Source organism: Eucyclogobius newberryi, unplaced genomic scaffold, assembly GCF_026437365.1.
Source record: "Eucyclogobius newberryi isolate DKJ021-1_F unplaced genomic scaffold, fEucNew1.0.hap1 SCAF_15, whole genome shotgun sequence".
NCBI classification, from domain to species: domain Eukaryota; kingdom Metazoa; phylum Chordata; class Actinopteri; order Gobiiformes; family Gobiidae; genus Eucyclogobius; species Eucyclogobius newberryi.
The window spans coordinates 36410453-36427698 of record NW_027315779.1 but is presented as its reverse complement, the minus strand read 5'-3'; the positions used below and the strand labels follow the sequence as shown (position 1 = coordinate 36427698).

The 17246-nt window shown below is 52.3% G+C and overlaps 1 protein-coding gene across 2 annotated transcripts in view; it reads left to right on the top strand.

The window, feature by feature from the left end:
• The window catches only part of cul5b (cullin 5b), a 49440-nt gene that overhangs the window by 3529 nt on the left and 28665 nt on the right, over positions 1-17246 (top strand). For both annotated transcript variants that reach the window (XM_072447030.1, XM_072447031.1), the window contains exons 4-7: positions 366-542; positions 7374-7515; positions 9166-9311; positions 12157-12237. In XM_072447030.1, the coding sequence (XP_072303131.1) occupies positions 366-542; positions 7374-7515; positions 9166-9311; positions 12157-12237 (546 nt within the window). The remainder of the gene's footprint in view (positions 1-365; positions 543-7373; positions 7516-9165; positions 9312-12156; positions 12238-17246) is intronic.

The following is a 17246-nucleotide window of genomic DNA, read 5'->3' as shown; positions in this document are numbered from 1 at the left end:
AGGGCAGCACTGAGCCGCTAAACACACAATCTGTCCAAATATAAATGGCCACTTTCAATGACTTTCAGATCATCATTGTCATCAGTATCAGGATATAGTATCATGAAAACAACAGCCATACTCATAATCATATCATATTATCTATCCAAAATGTATACGTTTAAAGGGGCTTTATCACATTTTCAAGTCAGCATTTTCCGCACGCACTCGCACTCGCACACGCACTCACACTCACACTCACACGGGCTTTTGCAGCGTCGTCTTTTACTTGACTAATCTAGGGACCTGCTCAGAGAAGGACTCTAGAATGGTTTGAGTGGAAGCACGACCTCTCACCCTGTGTACTTGCGTCCCTGTGTCCTCAGCGCGTCTTGAGTCACCAGGACGACACAGCGCTGCTAAAGGCCTACATCGTGGAGTGGAGGAAGTTCTTCACGCAGTGCGACATTCTGCCCAAACCCTTCTGCCAGCTGGAGATTACGCTGATGGGCAAGCAAGGCAGCAACAAGAAGTCCAACGTGGAGGATAGCATTGTGCGCAAGGTACCGCACACCATACATGGCTAACAATATGCGCCAAAATATCGATATAAGATAAGATATTCCTTTTTTGTCCCACATGGGGAAATTTCATTGTTGCAACGCAGGTAGATACAGAGGTAGATACAGAAGAAAAGAACAGATCACTTATAGGAAGTCTGAAAAACACTTTCAGTAGAAGATCTCCTATAAACAAAAACTCCCATAGACAAAACCCAACAAGGGATGGAGGGGAAAAAATAATAAAGATAAAAATGAATAAATAAATACCATTGCATGTGATCACGACAGTAATTGCACATGAATATGTGTCACGACAGCACATGGATTGCACTTGAATTCCAACAGCAATTGCACATATGACGGAATTGCACATGGTTAGGTCAGTATTGTGAGTGTTCAGGACTAACAGTGTTTGTTATAAAGTGTGACAGCAGCAGAAGGAAAGACCTACGAAACCTTTCCTTCACACAGCGAGGGTGGATCAGTCTTTCACTGAAGCTGCTCTCCAGAGCGGACAGAGTGTCCTGCAGGGGACAGAGTGTCCTGCAGGGGACAGAGTGTCCTGCAGGGGACAGAGTGTCCTGCAGGGGGTGGCACTCATGGTCAAGCATAGATGTGAATTTAGCCAGGACCCTCCTGTCCCCCACCTCCTGCACCGAGTCCAGAGCAGAGCCCAGGACGGAGCTGGACTTCTTGATGACTTTGTCCAGTCTCTTCCTCTCCCTCTCTGTGATGCTGCTGCTCCAGCAGGCCACACCTACAGGAGCTGATGCCACCACAGAGTTGTAGAAGGTCTTCAGGAGTGGCCCTGTCACTCCAAAAGACCTGAGTCTCCTCAGGAGGTAGAGCCGACTCTGGCTCTTCCTGTACAGTGCGTCTGTGTTATGAGTCCAGTTTGTGGTTCAGATGAACACCAGGTACTTGTATGAGTCACTCTCTCAATGTCCCGTCCCTGGATGTTCACTGGTGAGGGGGGCGTGGCTTCTGTGGAAGTCCACCACCATCTCCTTGGTCTTCCCCGCGTTGATGAGGAGGTGGTTCCGCTGACACCAGTCCACAAAGTCCTGCACCAGTCCTCTGTACTCCACATCATCGTCGTCCGTGATGAGTCCGATGATGGCAGAGTGGTCAGAGAACTTCTGCAGGACACAGCTGTCCATGTCATGTCTGAAGTCTGCAGTGTAAAGGGTGAAGAGAAAGGGCGTGAGGACAGTGCCCTGGGGCGCCCCCACACTGCAGGTCCGAGTGTCAGACACACAGTCCCGAGTTCTCACAAACTGGGACCGGTCCGTGAGGTAGTCCAGGATCCACTCTGCAGGTCATACTCCACACCAGCCGTCTCCAGCTTGTCCCTCAGGAGCTGATGGTGTTGAAGGCGCTGGAAAGATCGAAGAACAGGATCCTCACAGAGCTGCCAGGCTTTTCCAGGTGAGAGAGAGAGCGGTGCAGCAGGGAGATGATGGCGTCCTCCACTCCGATGCCAGGCCGGTATGCAAACTGCAGCGGGTCCATGGCTGAGCTCACGGTGGAGCGGAGGTGGTCCAGGACCAGCCGCTCCAGTGTCTTCATCAGGTGGGACGTGAGAGCCACCGGTCTGAAGCTGTTCAAGTCTTTGGTGCGCGGTGTCTTGGGCACAGGTACCAGACAGGAGGTCTTCCAGACCTGTGGTACCACCCTCAGCTTCAGGCTCATGTTGAAGACATGCTCCACAACTCCACACAGTTCATCTGCGTAGGACTTAAGGAGCCTGGGGCTGATGCCGTCAGGTCCTGCTGCCTTCCTCACTTTAATCTTCTTCAGCTCTCTCCTCACCTGTGCTGCTGTGACAGTCAGTGGTTGGCAGGGGGACTGTGCTGGGGGGATGGGTGAGTCCAGGCGAAGTGGGGAGCTGATGGTCCGGGGCAGAGAAGTGAAGAGGAACAGATGCAGGCATCGTCCAGCTGTGGAAGAGGCAGCATGCAGCTGTGCAGGGGGAGGGGCGGGTGACCGATCAAATCTCAAGAAGTGAGCATTTAAATCATTCACCCACTGTAGATCCCCCTCTGTCTGGGCAGGGGGGATTTTGAAGCCCGAGATGGTTTTCAGGCTTCTCCACACTCCCTGAATGTTCTTTTGCTGCAGCTGCTCCTCCATCCTCCTCTTGTAGCCGGCCTCAGCCTGCCTGATCTTCTTCCTCAGCTCCTTCTGCACAGTCCTCAGCTCCTCCTTGTTCCCTGACCTGAAGGCTCTCTTCTTCTCCTTCAGCAGAGCCTTCAGTTCACGGTTAATCCATGGCTTGTTGTTTGGAAAACACCGCACCGTCCGGGAGGGAACAATGTTCTCAAAACAGAAGTCGATGGAGTCCGTGATGCACTCTGTGATGGAGTTGATGTCCTCCCCATGTGGGCCATAGAGCTCAGTCCAGACAGTGGTGCTGAAGCAGTCCCTCAGAGCCTCCTCGCTCTCAGCAGACCACATCCCCACCTCACGGGACACCACAGGCTGCCTGTGCACGATGGGTTCAAACACAGGCCTCAGATGTACAAGGTTGTGATCCGAGCTGCCCAGGGGAGGGAGGGGGGAAGAAGAATAAGCCTCATATATGGCGATATATTTCACTTCTTTGGAGTTAGCGAGGGGGCGCACAGTGCTAGGGGGCGCACAGTGCTAGGGGGCGCACACTGCTGGGGGGCTCACAGTGCTAGGGGTTTACAGGGCGAGATTGGCCGTGGGCGGAAGAAGAAGTCGGACACAGAAATGGCAGCGTCAGATGAGGAAAACAAAAGTGAGACCATAGATCTATTATATTATAGATCCATGGTCTCTGCTGGACTGAGGCAAACCAACTGTAAACTCCCACGCACAAAACCATTTCTTTTCTCTCTCCCTCGCTCTGCTAGGTCTAGGCTCTGCCCCTTAATGGGCTAGCATGAGTCTCTTTATCATTGTGTTTCAACAAAAAATAAATTGAGATACACCTCGCCTGCTCCCGTTCCCACCTCGCCTGCTCCCGTTCCCACCTCGCCTGCTCCCGCTCCCACCTCGCCTGCTCCCGCTCCCACCTCGCCTGCTCCCACCTCGCCTGCTCCCGCTCCCACCTCGTCTGCTCCTGCTCCCACCTCGCCTGCTCCTGCTCCCGCTCCCACCTCGCCCGTTCCCACCTCGCCTGCTCCCGCTCCCACCTCGTCTGCTCCCGCTCCCACCTCGCCTGCTCCCGCTCCCACCTCGCCTGCTCCCACCTCGCCTGCTCCCGCTCCCACCTCGTCTGCTCCTGCTCCCACCTCGCCTGCTCCCGCTCCCACCTCGCCTGCTCCCGCTCCCACCTCGCCCGCTCCCACCTCGCCCGCTCCCACCTCGCCCACTCCCACCTCGCCTGCTCCCGCTCCCACCTCGCCCGCTCCCACCTCGCCCGCTCCCACCTCGCCCGCTCCCACCTCGCCTGCACCCGCTCCCACCTCACCTGCTCCCGCTCCCACCTCACCTGCTCCCGCTCCCACCTCGTCTGCTCCCGCTCCCACCTCGCCCGCTCCCACCTCGCCCGCTCCCACCTCGCCCGCTCCCACCTCGCCTGCTCCCACCTCGCCTGCTCCCGCTCCCACCTCGCCTGCTCCCACCTCGCCTGCTCCCACTCCCACCTCGCCTGCACCCGCTCCCACCTCGCCTGCTCCCGCTCCCACCTCGCCTGCTCCCACCTCGCCTGCTCCCGCTCCCACCTCGTCTGCTCCCGCTCCCACCTCGTCTGCTCCCGCTCCCACCTCGCCTGCTCCCGCTCCCACCTCGCCTGCACCCTCTCCCACCTCGCCTGCTCCCACCTCGCCTGCACCCTCTCCCACCTCGCCTGCTCCCGCTCCCACCTCGTCTGCTCCCGCTCCCACCTCGTCTGCTCCCGCTCCCACCTTGCCTGCACCCTCTCCCACCTCGCCTGCTCCCGCTCCCACCTCGCCCGCTCCCACCTCGCCTGCTCCCACCTCACCTGCTCCCACCTCGTCTGCTCCCGCTCCCACCTCGCCTGCTCCCGCTCCCACCTCGCCCGCTCCCACCTCGCCCGCTCCCACCTCGCCCGCTCCCACCTCGCCTGCTCCCACCTCGTCTGCTCCCGCTCCCACCTCGCCCGCTCCCACCTCGCCCGCTCCCACCTCGCCCGCTCCCACCTCGCCTGCTCCCACCTCGCCCGCTCCCACCTCGCCTGCACCCGCTCCCACCTCGCCTGCACCCGCTCCCACCTCACCTGCTCCCGCTCCCACCTCACCTGCTCCCGCTCCCACCTCGTCTGCTCCCGCTCCCACCTCGCCCGCTCCCACCTCGCCCGCTCCCACCTCGCCTGCTCCCACCTCGCCTGCTCCCGCTCCCACCTCGCCTGCTCCCACCTCGCCTGCTCCCGCTCCCACCTCGCCTGCACCCGCTCCCACCTCGCCTGCTCCCGCTCCCACCTCGCCTGCTCCCACCTCGCCTGCTCCCGCTCCCACCTCGTCTGCTCCCGCTCCCACCTCGTCTGCTCCCGCTTCCACCTCGCCTGCTCCCGCTCCCACCTCGCCTGCACCCTCTCCCACCTCGCCTGCTCCCACCTCGCCTGCACCCTCTCCCACCTCGCCTGCTCCCGCTCCCACCTCACCTGCTCCCGCTCCCACCTCGTCTGCTCCCGCTCCCACCTCGCCCGCTCCCACCTCGCCCGCTCCCACCTCGCCTGCTCCCACCTCGCCTGCTCCCGCTCCCACCTCGCCTGCTCCCACCTCGCCTGCTCCCACCTCGCCTGCTCCCGCTCCCACCTCGCCTGCACCCGCTCCCACCTCGCCTGCTCCCGCTCCCACCTCGCCTGCTCCCACCTCGCCTGCTCCCGCTCCCACCTCGTCTGCTCCCGCTCCCACCTCGTCTGCTCCCGCTCCCACCTCGCCTGCTCCCGCTCCCACCTCGCCTGCACCCTCTCCCACCTCGCCTGCTCCCACCTCGCCTGCACCCTCTCCCACCTCGCCTGCTCCCGCTCCCACCTCGTCTGCTCCCGCTCCCACCTCGTCTGCTCCCGCTCCCACCTTGCCTGCACCCTCTCCCACCTCGCCTGCTCCCGCTCCCACCTCGCCCGCTCCCACCTCGCCTGCTCCCACCTCACCTGCTCCCACCTCGTCTGCTCCCGCTCCCACCTCGCCTGCTCCCGCTCCCACCTCGCCCGCTCCCACCTCGCCCGCTCCCACCTCGCCCGCTCCCACCTCGCCTGCTCCCACCTCGTCTGCTCCCGCTCCCACCTCGCCCGCTCCCACCTCGCCCGCTCCCACCTCGCCCGCTCCCACCTCGCCCGCTCCCACCTCGCCTGCTCCCACCTCGCCCGCTCCCACCTCGCCTGCACCCGCTCCCACCTCACCTGCTCCCGCTCCCACCTCACCTGCTCCCGCTCCCACCTCGTCTGCTCCCGCTCCCACCTCTACCGCTCCCACCTCGCCCGCTCCCACCTCGCCTGCTCCCACTTCGCCTGCTCCCGCTCCCACCTCGCCTGCTCCCACCTCGCCTGCTCCCGCTCCCACCTCGCCTGCACCCGCTCCCACCTCGCCTGCTCCCGCTCCCACCTCGCCTGCTCCCACCTCGCCTGCTCCCGCTCCCACCTCGTCTGCTCCCGCTCCCACCTCGTCTGCTCCCGCTCCCACCTCGCCTGCTCCCGCTCCCACCTCGCCTGCACCCTCTCCCACCTCGCCTGCTCCCACCTCGCCTGCACCCTCTCCCACCTCGCCTGCTCCCGCTCCCACCTCGTCTGCTCCCGCTCCCACCTCGTCTGCTCCCGCTCCCACCTCGCCTGCTCCCGCTCCCACCTCGCCTGCACCCTCTCCCACCTCGCCTGCTCCCACCTCGCCTGCACCCTCTCCCACCTCGCCTGCTCCCGCTCCCACCTCGTCTGCTCCCGCTCCCACCTCGTCTGCTCCCGCTCCCACCTTGCCTGCACCCTCTCCCACCTCGCCTGCTCCCGCTCCCACCTCGCCTGCTCCCGCTCCCACCTCACCTGCTCCCACCTCGTCTGCTCCCGCTCCCACCTCGCCCGCTCCCACCTCGCCCGCTCCCACCTCGCCTGCTCCCACCTCGTCTGCTCCCGCTCCCACCTCGCCCGCTCCCACCTCGCCCGCTCCCACCTCGCCCGCTCCCACCTCGCCTGCTCCCACCTCGCCCGCTCCCACCTCGCCCGCTCCCACCTCGCCCGCTCCCACCTCGTCTGCTCCCGCTCCCACCTCGCCCGCTCCCACCTCGCCCGCTCCCACCTCGCCTGCTCCCGCTCCCACCTCACCTGCTCCCACCTCGTCTGCTCCCGCTCCCACCTCGCCCGCTCCCACCTCGCCCGCTCCCACCTCGCCTGCTCCCACCTCGTCTGCTCCCGCTCCCACCTCGCCCGCTCCCACCTCGCCCGCTCCCACCTCGCCCGCTCCCACCTCGCCTGCTCCCGCGCTAACCGCCTTTGCCACCGTGCACTTTTTTCACCTTGGTTGATAAATAACTTTATACAGTAACTCAGCAACATCAAATCAATATCAAAAAGGTCTTACATGATGTAATACACTTTCTAAGAGTGTAATTCTACTGTGCACTGTGACCCCTGAACTTTGACCCACACTGGCATCTTTAACGCTAAAGATGCTGCTAACTATGCTAACTTGAAAGGTCAGAGTATGATTTTTAAACTAAAGTGCGACTGAATCCTGGAGGTTCCTGAGGCCGCAGCGCCTTCAGAGTGTGCTCTGTCCTGTTCTTACTAACGGAGCGGAAGTTGGCTCTATAACGTTAATATTGTGTTAAAGTCCTTAAGTATCACAATATATGATATTTGAAAGTCTTTGTCAAACCCGTACTTCAAAATACACGTCTTATTCTGTTCTTCAGCTCATGCTCGACACATGGAACGAGTCCATCTTCTCCAATATCAAAAGCCGGCTCCAGGACAGTGCCATGAAGCTGGTGCACGCCGAGCGGCTGGGAGAGGCCTTCGACTCGCAGCTCGTCATCGGAGTGCGGGAGTCTTATGGTGAGCACCAGGAAGTGATCATGAAGCACCGGGGCGGGGTATAAAACACTGTCCTGACTGTTTAACTGTCAGATTGCTGATGTGTGGCCCTGGTTTATGGTTCATATCCCCACACAACCTTCAACATCTTCGCGTCAGTAAAAATAAACCAAAGTAAAATATTTTTTTTCCCAATAGCTTCAGAAAATTGTCCCATTATTTAACCCCAAACGTGTGATTGTTGAACGACAAGCAAATAATGAGATAGTTAAACATTTGTGTCATATTCCAGATGTTTTATTTGGGCCTTCTTGAGACGAGCTTTTGGACAATACTTCTGAATGGGTCACAAACACTGACATTGTGCTACTAAGTAACTGTCAAAAGTGTTGATTCGACATCTAGAAAGAAGAATAGTCTTGTTGCTCTAGATCACTGCTAATGCACTACTATCATTTTTTGTAGCTTACACTACTAAGTAATCCTGCATTTTCTCTTACTGTACTGGTACTTTACTTTAATATTGGTTGATATACCCAATATCAACCCATTACTAATCCTCAATACCAGAAGGGTCTGACCTGGGACCATAGAGGACTCGGGATGGTCCTGTCACAGTAGAAGACATCTCTAAATATTCTTTATCATTTTAACAGAGATCAGATACATCTTAGTTTAGTCTGTAAAGTATTGTCAAAGTGTGTGGTCTTGGCTGGTTAGGCACAAAAGTGGTTCTATTTCCCAGTGCAGTGTCCCACTTCTGCAGCGAGTCCTGACATGAGGAACATTATAGGGGTTTATACACTTTCCAATTATGAGACAGTTTATTGAAACATTTATGAATGTCATTCTCATTCTCATCACATTGTGACACCACAGCATGGAAAAAGCTCCATTTTAGTAGCTTCAAATGACGCCCAAGATGAGCTCTGTATCTCGGTTCACCTTCTATAGCAGGAATAATAGTGCAAACTCCAAAACTGAAACATATAATTAATTCTGGGATGAGACAGAATTTTCACGAGCTTTGAATGAGATTTGAAAAGATTTGAAATTCTGACTTCAGTCAACACAGACTATTAGAAAGTGTAAATCCCACATGTATTACAAATAACTATTACAATAAACTCACTATCCAATACATCTATTCAACTTGATGTTTATTGGGCAATTCTACCTGACTAAAAGTGCTTCAGCTCCTGCTCTCTCCCTCACTGCTGCTGCTGTGATCATCTATCGATGAGGGAGAGACATACAGAGCTCTATTTTCTATCTTAAACCTAAGTTATGGATGATGTAAATATCTTTTTTGACCATTTTCAAATGATGTTTAAGTCTGGAAAACACTAGTGTACTCGTGTAGTAGACCTGCATATATTTCATTTTTATCAGTCGTTTTGTACAAAGTTTAGCATTGATTATTTTCGTTATAATTGATCCGAATACTATGAAATAAAACGTGGGACAGAGCTTTAAGGCTTCTCTGTCAAAATATGTTGATATATATCACATATATTGTGAGCTTACGCATGTATTACACAACATAAGATAAGCTAAAGGAGTCCGTATGCTTTGTCAAGCAATCGTTTTTCAATTATTATTATTAAAAATATGTCCCACAATCATTTTTTAAATTCTGTTAAACATGTGTTGATTTGTCACTTTCTTCAGTGAACCTGTGCTCCAACCCAGACGACAAGCTTCAGATCTACAGAGACAACTTTGAGAAGGCCTACATGGACTCCACTGAGAGATTCTACAGAACACAGGCTCCGGCTTATCTCCAGCAGAACGGGGTCCAGAACTACATGAAATATGTGAGTGAAATAATACTAAGAACTTTCAAACTCTCCATTAAGGCACCACAAAAGTATAGAATACACAATATTGGCTTAGGCAATAATCAGTCTTGCAAAATATCCAAAACTATATATGTTGTAACAACACAAAGGTTCTCCGTTTGACTAAACTGTACATGTTTTTTATACAAAATGTTTGTATTTAGTGCCGCTTGTTGGTCGAGTGGATAGCGTCTTGCAGCTTAGTGAGTGTGAATCTGGCTCTGGACAGTTTGCTGCATTGTCCTTCCCCAGTCTCATTTTTATTTCACACTGTACTGCACAGTAAAACCTACATGCCAAAAACAAGAAAACGTTAGACACTTTTGTGGCAAAAAAAGAAAATCCTCGGGGCTTACTTTTATGACATTAACACAGTGCCTTAATTTATGTGTGATGTGCATTAGCTTTGGCTAATAAAATATGCATTTGGTGTTTAGTCATAAGCAGGCTTTTAGATAGGATTTGAAAACACCCCGTCCAAATAATTGTGCTGGGGGTACGGGGGCCAACTAGGCGAAATACGAGTAGCTTCGGCATTCTCCGGACTAATATTAAGTACTTAAAAAAATTGCGCTCGCAGAGGTTAAGGAAAGCCAGTATGATCACACTCCGTCACTTAGGAGCGGCGTATCGCGGCGTATTTTCTGACGCTTTTACAAAATAAAGCAGCGCTTTTAACGCCGTGCTCCGTAAACGAGCGCCATACGCCGCTCATAAGTGGCGGAGTGTGATCATATTGGCTTCCCATATTATCGAGCCCCGTGGGCGGCGCGAGCAGAAAAGTTACAGTACGGCGCGAGCACGGAGGCGGCGCGCACACGGACGGTGATCTGGTGAACAGGTGTCAAATGAACATTTGGGACCAGAATGGAAGTCGTCTACGTTATTGAGTGTAGCGTTCTTAACTAAATGATAGCGTTGTATGTGACTTGAATAAAAAACACGATCTTTGTTTTTCAACCTGGCAGATGTTTTTGGGTAGCGCGCCGTGCGCGGGCCGCGGTGGCTGTCCCTGCACTCGAAAATGCCCGTCCACATTTTAAAATACCCCGTCCAAAAGCCTGGTCATAAGTATCAATAAATGCCTCGTTGTTGCATCTCTCCCTCCGGAAAAAGGAAAATAGAAAGTTTTAGCCCAGACGCTGCTTTATGTGCTTTATGGCCGCTCGGCTCCTGTTTGCAGTATTGTCAGTAACATTCTGCTGTACCGGAACATGGCCATGTCTTTCTGTGCTGAACACAATCCAGTCTTAACGGCCACCTTGAGGACAAAAGTCGCATTAGCGCTGTGGGCTGGGCCAACAAAAGTCTCAACACAAAGGATTGTAACATCTCCTAAATACTCCATATGTCGCCAGAAATGTATTACTGTGGTCAGGAGAGACCAGTGGACTCCAGACTGAGGCTGAGCTGTTTGCTTCAAGTCATTAGTAGCTGGCTAATGCTAATTTACATATTATTGTGTGGCTATGCTAATAAAAGTTAGCCTACCTGCAGACAGTTTTAGCGAGTTCATTTCCAAATGTCCGGGTGTTACATTTTAGGATCAGATACAAAGTCTGTGCTCTTGAAAGCTTTGAGGGCGTGTCCGGTGCAGAGGGCGTGTCCGGTGCAGAGGGCGTGTCCGGTGCAGAGTGGACGACACAGAGCAGATGGAAATGTCCACAAAGTTTGTTGTGGCAAGTTTCCACCGCTTTGAAGTGTCAGCAACTCACCGCTGTAGATAAGGATCAAAGCCTACAACGCTGGAATAAAGTCTAAGGAATAAAGTCTGGCGGTAATGTAACGCTTGGATACCAACCGCCATAAAACAACAACTTCTGTCTTCTTAAAGTATCAACCCTTTTCATTTTCAGTTGATGTGATGTTTTTCATGACTAGCTAACAGCAGAGATAGACAACAGCTTGTGGCGACTTCTTCAAAATGGCGGTGACGATAAGTGGCTGAATCCCACGGAACTCACATCATAGAATTTTCACTTAACTCAATGTTAAACCTATAGAGATTTTCAAGTACTTTGGATAAGAGTATTTACCAATAATCACCCAGCAGTTTATCGGCTTTTTATTTACTTTTCTTATATTGTTTCGGCTGTTTATCTCTATGTAAGTTTAGCACAACAAATATAGCATTTATAAGCCCTTTTCATGGCTTTCAGAGCCCAGAGCAGAGTTCACTGTCACGGTAACGCTAACAACCATTAGCATGCTAACAGCGCACTTCCAGTTTCACAGAGAATAAAGAGCTCTTTAATTAGATGCAGATAATGCACAGCAGTCTCATTTTGACCCTAAGATGTATTTTACTTTATTACATTAAAAATTGGGAACAGCCTCTTTTTAAATTGATCACACTTGATTGATTGATTTTCCATTTTAAAAACTAATTCAAACTCCTTTTAATTTATTTTCATGATCTCAACTTTGAAAAATTATACCTTTTACTATAGACTTTTATTAATTTCTGTTTTGAAGATTGCAGGCAAGTTCCCCAACTTTTTTTTATTTATTATAGTTACAACATGTAAATTGCAACCATTTCAATATTATCTTGGCCTGCTCCACTCCGCAGCTGAACTTCCAAGCGTAACATGTTATGATGTTCTTAACAGTGAGCGGACCTCTTCTCATTACATTCCCAGGACTGTTCATTTCACACCTCTCTCTAGTTTGTAATACTATATTCTACTCACAAAAACAATTCACTTGTCTTCTGGAGTTCTACCAATGCCGTCGTAGTTATTATCATTTTCTAATCTCCAATTAAATCAACAACCCCATGTTTTATTTGTATTCATGCAATGATTTTCTTTTTGTCCAGGCTGACTCAAAACTCAGGGAGGAGGAGAAAAGAGCGCTGCGATATCTGGAGACGAGAAGGGACTGTAACTCTGTACAAGCAGTGAGTTTATGAGGGTTTCTCATGTTTCTGGCAGGTCTTGGTACCAATATCTATTACATGAAATGTCTGAATCAGTAGGGGAACTTTGAAATTGGTGCTTAAATGGATTGAAGTACTAGTATATATACTCTATACTTATGTAGGGATAGGCAATATTTTGGTTTCAGTGTCTGTGACAGCCGATACCAACCAATGTTTGGCAGAAAACAAAACAGCAGATATTTTGCACATATATGTTTACATTTTTTCCCATTTTTTCCAACTTTTTTCAATGTTTTTCTTACAGACTAATGAGTACAAATGGAAATAGAAGAGCAATTAGGTCCCTATTATACAACAGATCCCTTTTTAAAATAAATAAATATATGTGTCTATATATATATATATATATATATAGATATGTATATCTATCTATATATATAACATTTGGTGCATTTATTTATAAGGTAAAAGATAATTTGTGAATTTGACTTCAACTTGCAATACCAACTTGTGGACCTTGCTATGAATAAGGCTTCCCCCAAAAATATGTCAGTTTGCCGTAACCTGACCGACTTGGTAAAACAATTGCCGACTGGAAAAAAAATGTCTGCAACTTTTTAAGAAAAATATTCTTTAAAAACCCAAAAGGACTATGGCACCTAGGATTAGCAACTTGGATTCATGCTCAATGTTGTTGTTTTTTTTAGTATAAATATGTTGATATTTTTTAAGATAACACATTTTTAAACAAACTTAGACCGTAATTTAGAGACGGTCCCTAACTGGCGCACCAAGCGGCACTTGAGCGCGCAGCTCCCCACACCGCGCTACCGAACCTTCGGACTAGCGAACCTTGGGGGACTTGTGGGGGGTTACCCTTGATAGGTGAAAAAGATGAGATTGAGTGCCAACCGATCGTCCGAGAATTCCAACGAAGCGGAGTTGAACCAACAAACTCTGGTTGCAACGGGATTTGACAGGGGCTTGAAATATGCAGACTTTGTCATGTATGATTACTAAGACGTCAAGAATGAGGATTCTACTACAGAGGAGAATGCCATGACGTTGATGATACAAGCTGCACAAGTTGAGACCTATTATCCGTCCTTTAGATTTGAAAACAAAGTTCTATTTTTACATACACCTGTAGGATATGCAGATGTCCTCCCCCTGTTGCCATGGTGACAGGAATGCAAGCTAAAGGTGTTATCAGCTGTGTGTGGAGTTTTACGGCCCTCAAAAGAAAGAGGACGTGATAGCGACAACAGACAATGAACTTTGAAAAAAACTTTTCATCAAATGACTCCTTTTGGATTACAGAGAGAAACGATCTCTCCAAGACAAAAGCTAAAACGCTGAAAGACTTAGCGGTTTTAGTGGTTTTTAACAGACAATCATCAGATTGCAAAAATGTGTCCACCAGATGACTTTACATGTACATATTGTGTTATCGTGTTTTACATGTCATTTTAACTGTTTCATAACTTGTTTTGTGGACAATTTTACCTTTTTGTGTAACTCTTGTGGCTAAGGCCAGATCTCGTGTCCCCTTATCAGCTCTGACCCCAGCGTGCATGCTGATTGGCTGAAGCCACGCCGCCAAAACCGGAGGAAAAGAGCAGGGAGTTACAGCAGTACCATCCGAGCTCCAGAGCGAGTTCCATCAGAGTTTCTTTCAAAGCTCGACCCTCCATCCAGGGTCCCACCAGCAAGGTCCATGAGGCCTTGGGAACAGGCCTCGGGCCTAGTTAGCGTGAGCAATGCTACGCTACGGGACAAAGACTTTTTCAAGAGAAGCTAATGTTCCCTCCCGGAACTAAGAAACCTTTGACCTTTTTTAAAAACGTGATTGATACTGCATCCAGCAAATCAAGCAAGGACCTTTTGCAGCTTTTCAAGTCCACAGCCTTTTACCAGCCACATCTGTGGAGCAGCACGACGGCCTTTTTATTTGGAACGCCTCAGAGCCAAAGAGAACGCCTCAGAGCCAAAGAGAACGCAGATCGCAGATCGCAGAACCTGATCCAGTCCTTCTTTGGCCAGACAACGTCAGAGTCGAGCTCCAGAGCAGCCCTGCCCTGGCCAGCGTGTGGACTGAGCTGCAGCGTGACCTCTGAGTGAAGCCTGGAGGCGACACGAACGACACGCAGGCTCCTGGACTCTGCGCAGGCCCGTCTCCTCAGGACGCACAGGCCCGTCTCCTCAGGACGCACAGGCCCGTCTCTTCAGGACGCACAGGCCCGTCTCCTCAGGACGCACAGGCCCGTCTCCTCAGGACGCACAGGCCCGTCTCCTCAGGACGCACAGGCCCGTCTCCTCAGGACGCACAGGCCCGTCTCCTCAGGACGCACAGGCCCGTCTCCTCAGGACGCACAGGCCCGTCTCCTCAGGACGCACAGGCCCGTCTCCTCAGGACGCACAGGCCCGTCTCCTCAGGACGCACAGGCCCGTCTCCTCAGGACCCACAAGCCCGTCTCCTCAGGACGCACAGGCCCGTCTCCTCAGGACGCACAGGCCCGTCTCCTCAGGACGCACAGGCCCGTCTCCTCAGGACGCACAAGCCCGTCTCCTCAGGACGCACAGGCCCGTCTCCTCAGGACGCACAGGCCCGTCTCTTCAGGACGCACAGGCCCGTCTCTTCAGGACGCACAGGCCCGTCTCCTCAGGACGCACAAGCCCGTCTCCTCAGGACGCACAGGCCCGTCTCCTCAGGACGCACAGGCCCGTCTCCTCAGGACGCACAGGTCCGTCTCCTCAGGACGCACAGGCCCGTCTCCTCAGGACGCACAGGTCCGTCTCCTCAGGACGCACAGGCCCGTCTCCTCAGGACGCACAGGCCCGTCTCTTCAGGACGCACAGGCCCGTCTCCTCAGGACGCACAGGCCCGTCTCCTCAGGACGCACAGGCCCGTCTCTTCAGGACGCACAGGCCCGTCTCTTCAGGACGCACAGGCCCGTCTCCTCAGGACGCACAAGCCCGTCTCCTCAGGACGCACAGGCCCGTCTCCTCAGGACGCACAGGTCCGTCTCCTCAGGACGCACAGGCCCGTCTCCTCAGGACGCACAGGCCCGTCTCCTCAGGACGCACAGGTCCGTCTCCTCAGGACGCACAGGCCCGTCTCCTCAGGACGCACAGGCCCGTCTCCTCAGGACGCACAGGCCCGTCTCCTCAGGACGCACAGGCCCGTCTCCTCAGGACGCACAGGCCCGTCTCCTCAGGACGCACAGGCCCGTCTCTTCAGAACGCACAGGCCCGTCTCCTCAGGACGCACAGGCCCGTCTCCTCAGGACGCACAGGCCCGTCTCCTCAGGACGCACAGGCCCGTCTCCTCAGGACGCACAGGCCCGTCTCCTCAGGACGCACAGGCCCGTCTCCTCAGGACGCACAGGCCCGTCTCCTCAGGACGCACAGGCCCGTCTCCTCAGGACGCACAGGCCCGTCTCTTCAGGACGCACAGGCCCGTCTCCTCAGGACGCACAGGCCCGTCTCCTCAGGACGCACAGGCCCGTCTCCTCAGGACGCACAGGCCCGTCTCCTCAGGACGCACAGGCGTCCTTGAGGAGTCCTCAATATGAGCGATGAATGATGCACTTAATTGAGAGCTGAATGAGATTGAGAATGAGTGGAATGAAAGATATGAGGGTGACTGACTACTGACGCTGAAGTGAATTTGAGTGTTCAAACCTTAACCCAGCCCCCAATGTCTTTGCCCACAACAACAATCAAGAAAATGTAAGTTGGTGACCTCAAAGCTGATGATGTGACTGTTTATTAGCTCCACTGGTAGCATTGCTCCGTTTGCTGTCTTGTGTTTTTTTCCTACTGCATGGCACATACCACAGCCGGACGTGACGCCATCGCATTCACTCGTATAAAATAATGTTGATTATTGGCAGCGCAAGAGTAGTCTTAATGCGTCACTTTTATAACACAGTAGCTCAGTAACATAACGTGTTACTTCATTACTGCGTAACGTAACTTGCGCAGTAGGTTTTAAAAGTAAAGCTACCCAACACTGTCCATGATGCTCCCGCCCCAACCCTGTACAGCGCAAAACAATACATTCAGAAGCCTGCTGCTCTTGTCAAAGGATCTGAGTTTCCTCAAAAAGAACAATCTGGATTGGGCCTTTTTGAAAACTGCATAGCTGTTCTTCCAGTGTAGCTTACAGTCAAGATGTACTCCCAGGTACCCAAGATAGGCGAGATGCAAGAACGAGGCTCTGCTGGAATGCTACTGCTCCAATAACCCTAATCAGGGGGAATACATGCAAAGAATTTGGGATGAATAGTTACAGTGGCTTTCTTTGCTTGCTCCAGCTTGCCCCAGCTGTTTTCTTACTTATGTAGCTTTTTTAAGTAAACCAAGGAGCTTAGGAATTTATGAGCTACAAGCAGGGATATTTGCGTTCTGAAAAAGGACTCCACAATACAATTCCAGTGTTAAGAAGGCCACAGTTTGAATAAGAACATTTGCTTCTTTCAGCTACCTAACCTATAATACAGCTTACAAAAAAATACTGAAGTAAATGAACAAGAGGAAATGGGAGCCATGATTGGGAAAAAAGAGAGGGAATCCGTGCCATATGTATTAGCTTGATGCACTTGACAGCGCTTACCTGATTGGTGGCCATGTTTAATTGTACTGTTCCTGTCAAATATCATACCAGATACTGTCATATGCTCCACTTTCTACCTCGCGTCCGTCTGTCCGTCTGAGGGATTCAGATCTCTCCTTCACTCTGGAACTCCTCCAGGTTTCTATTTTTTCCCAAGGAGGTTTTTTGTAGTTTTTCCTGGCCGTGAAGGAGGGTCTAAGGACAGAAGGAGGTCTAAGGACAGAAGGAGAAGCTAAGGACAGAAGGAGGGTCTAAGGACAGAAGGAGGGTCTAAGGACAGAAGGAGGGTCTGAGGACGGAAGGAGGGTCTGAGGACAGAAGGAGGGTCTAAGGACAGAAGGAGGGTCTAAGGACAGAAGGAGGGTCTAAGGACAGAAGGAGGGTCTGAGGACAGAAGGAGGGTCTGAGG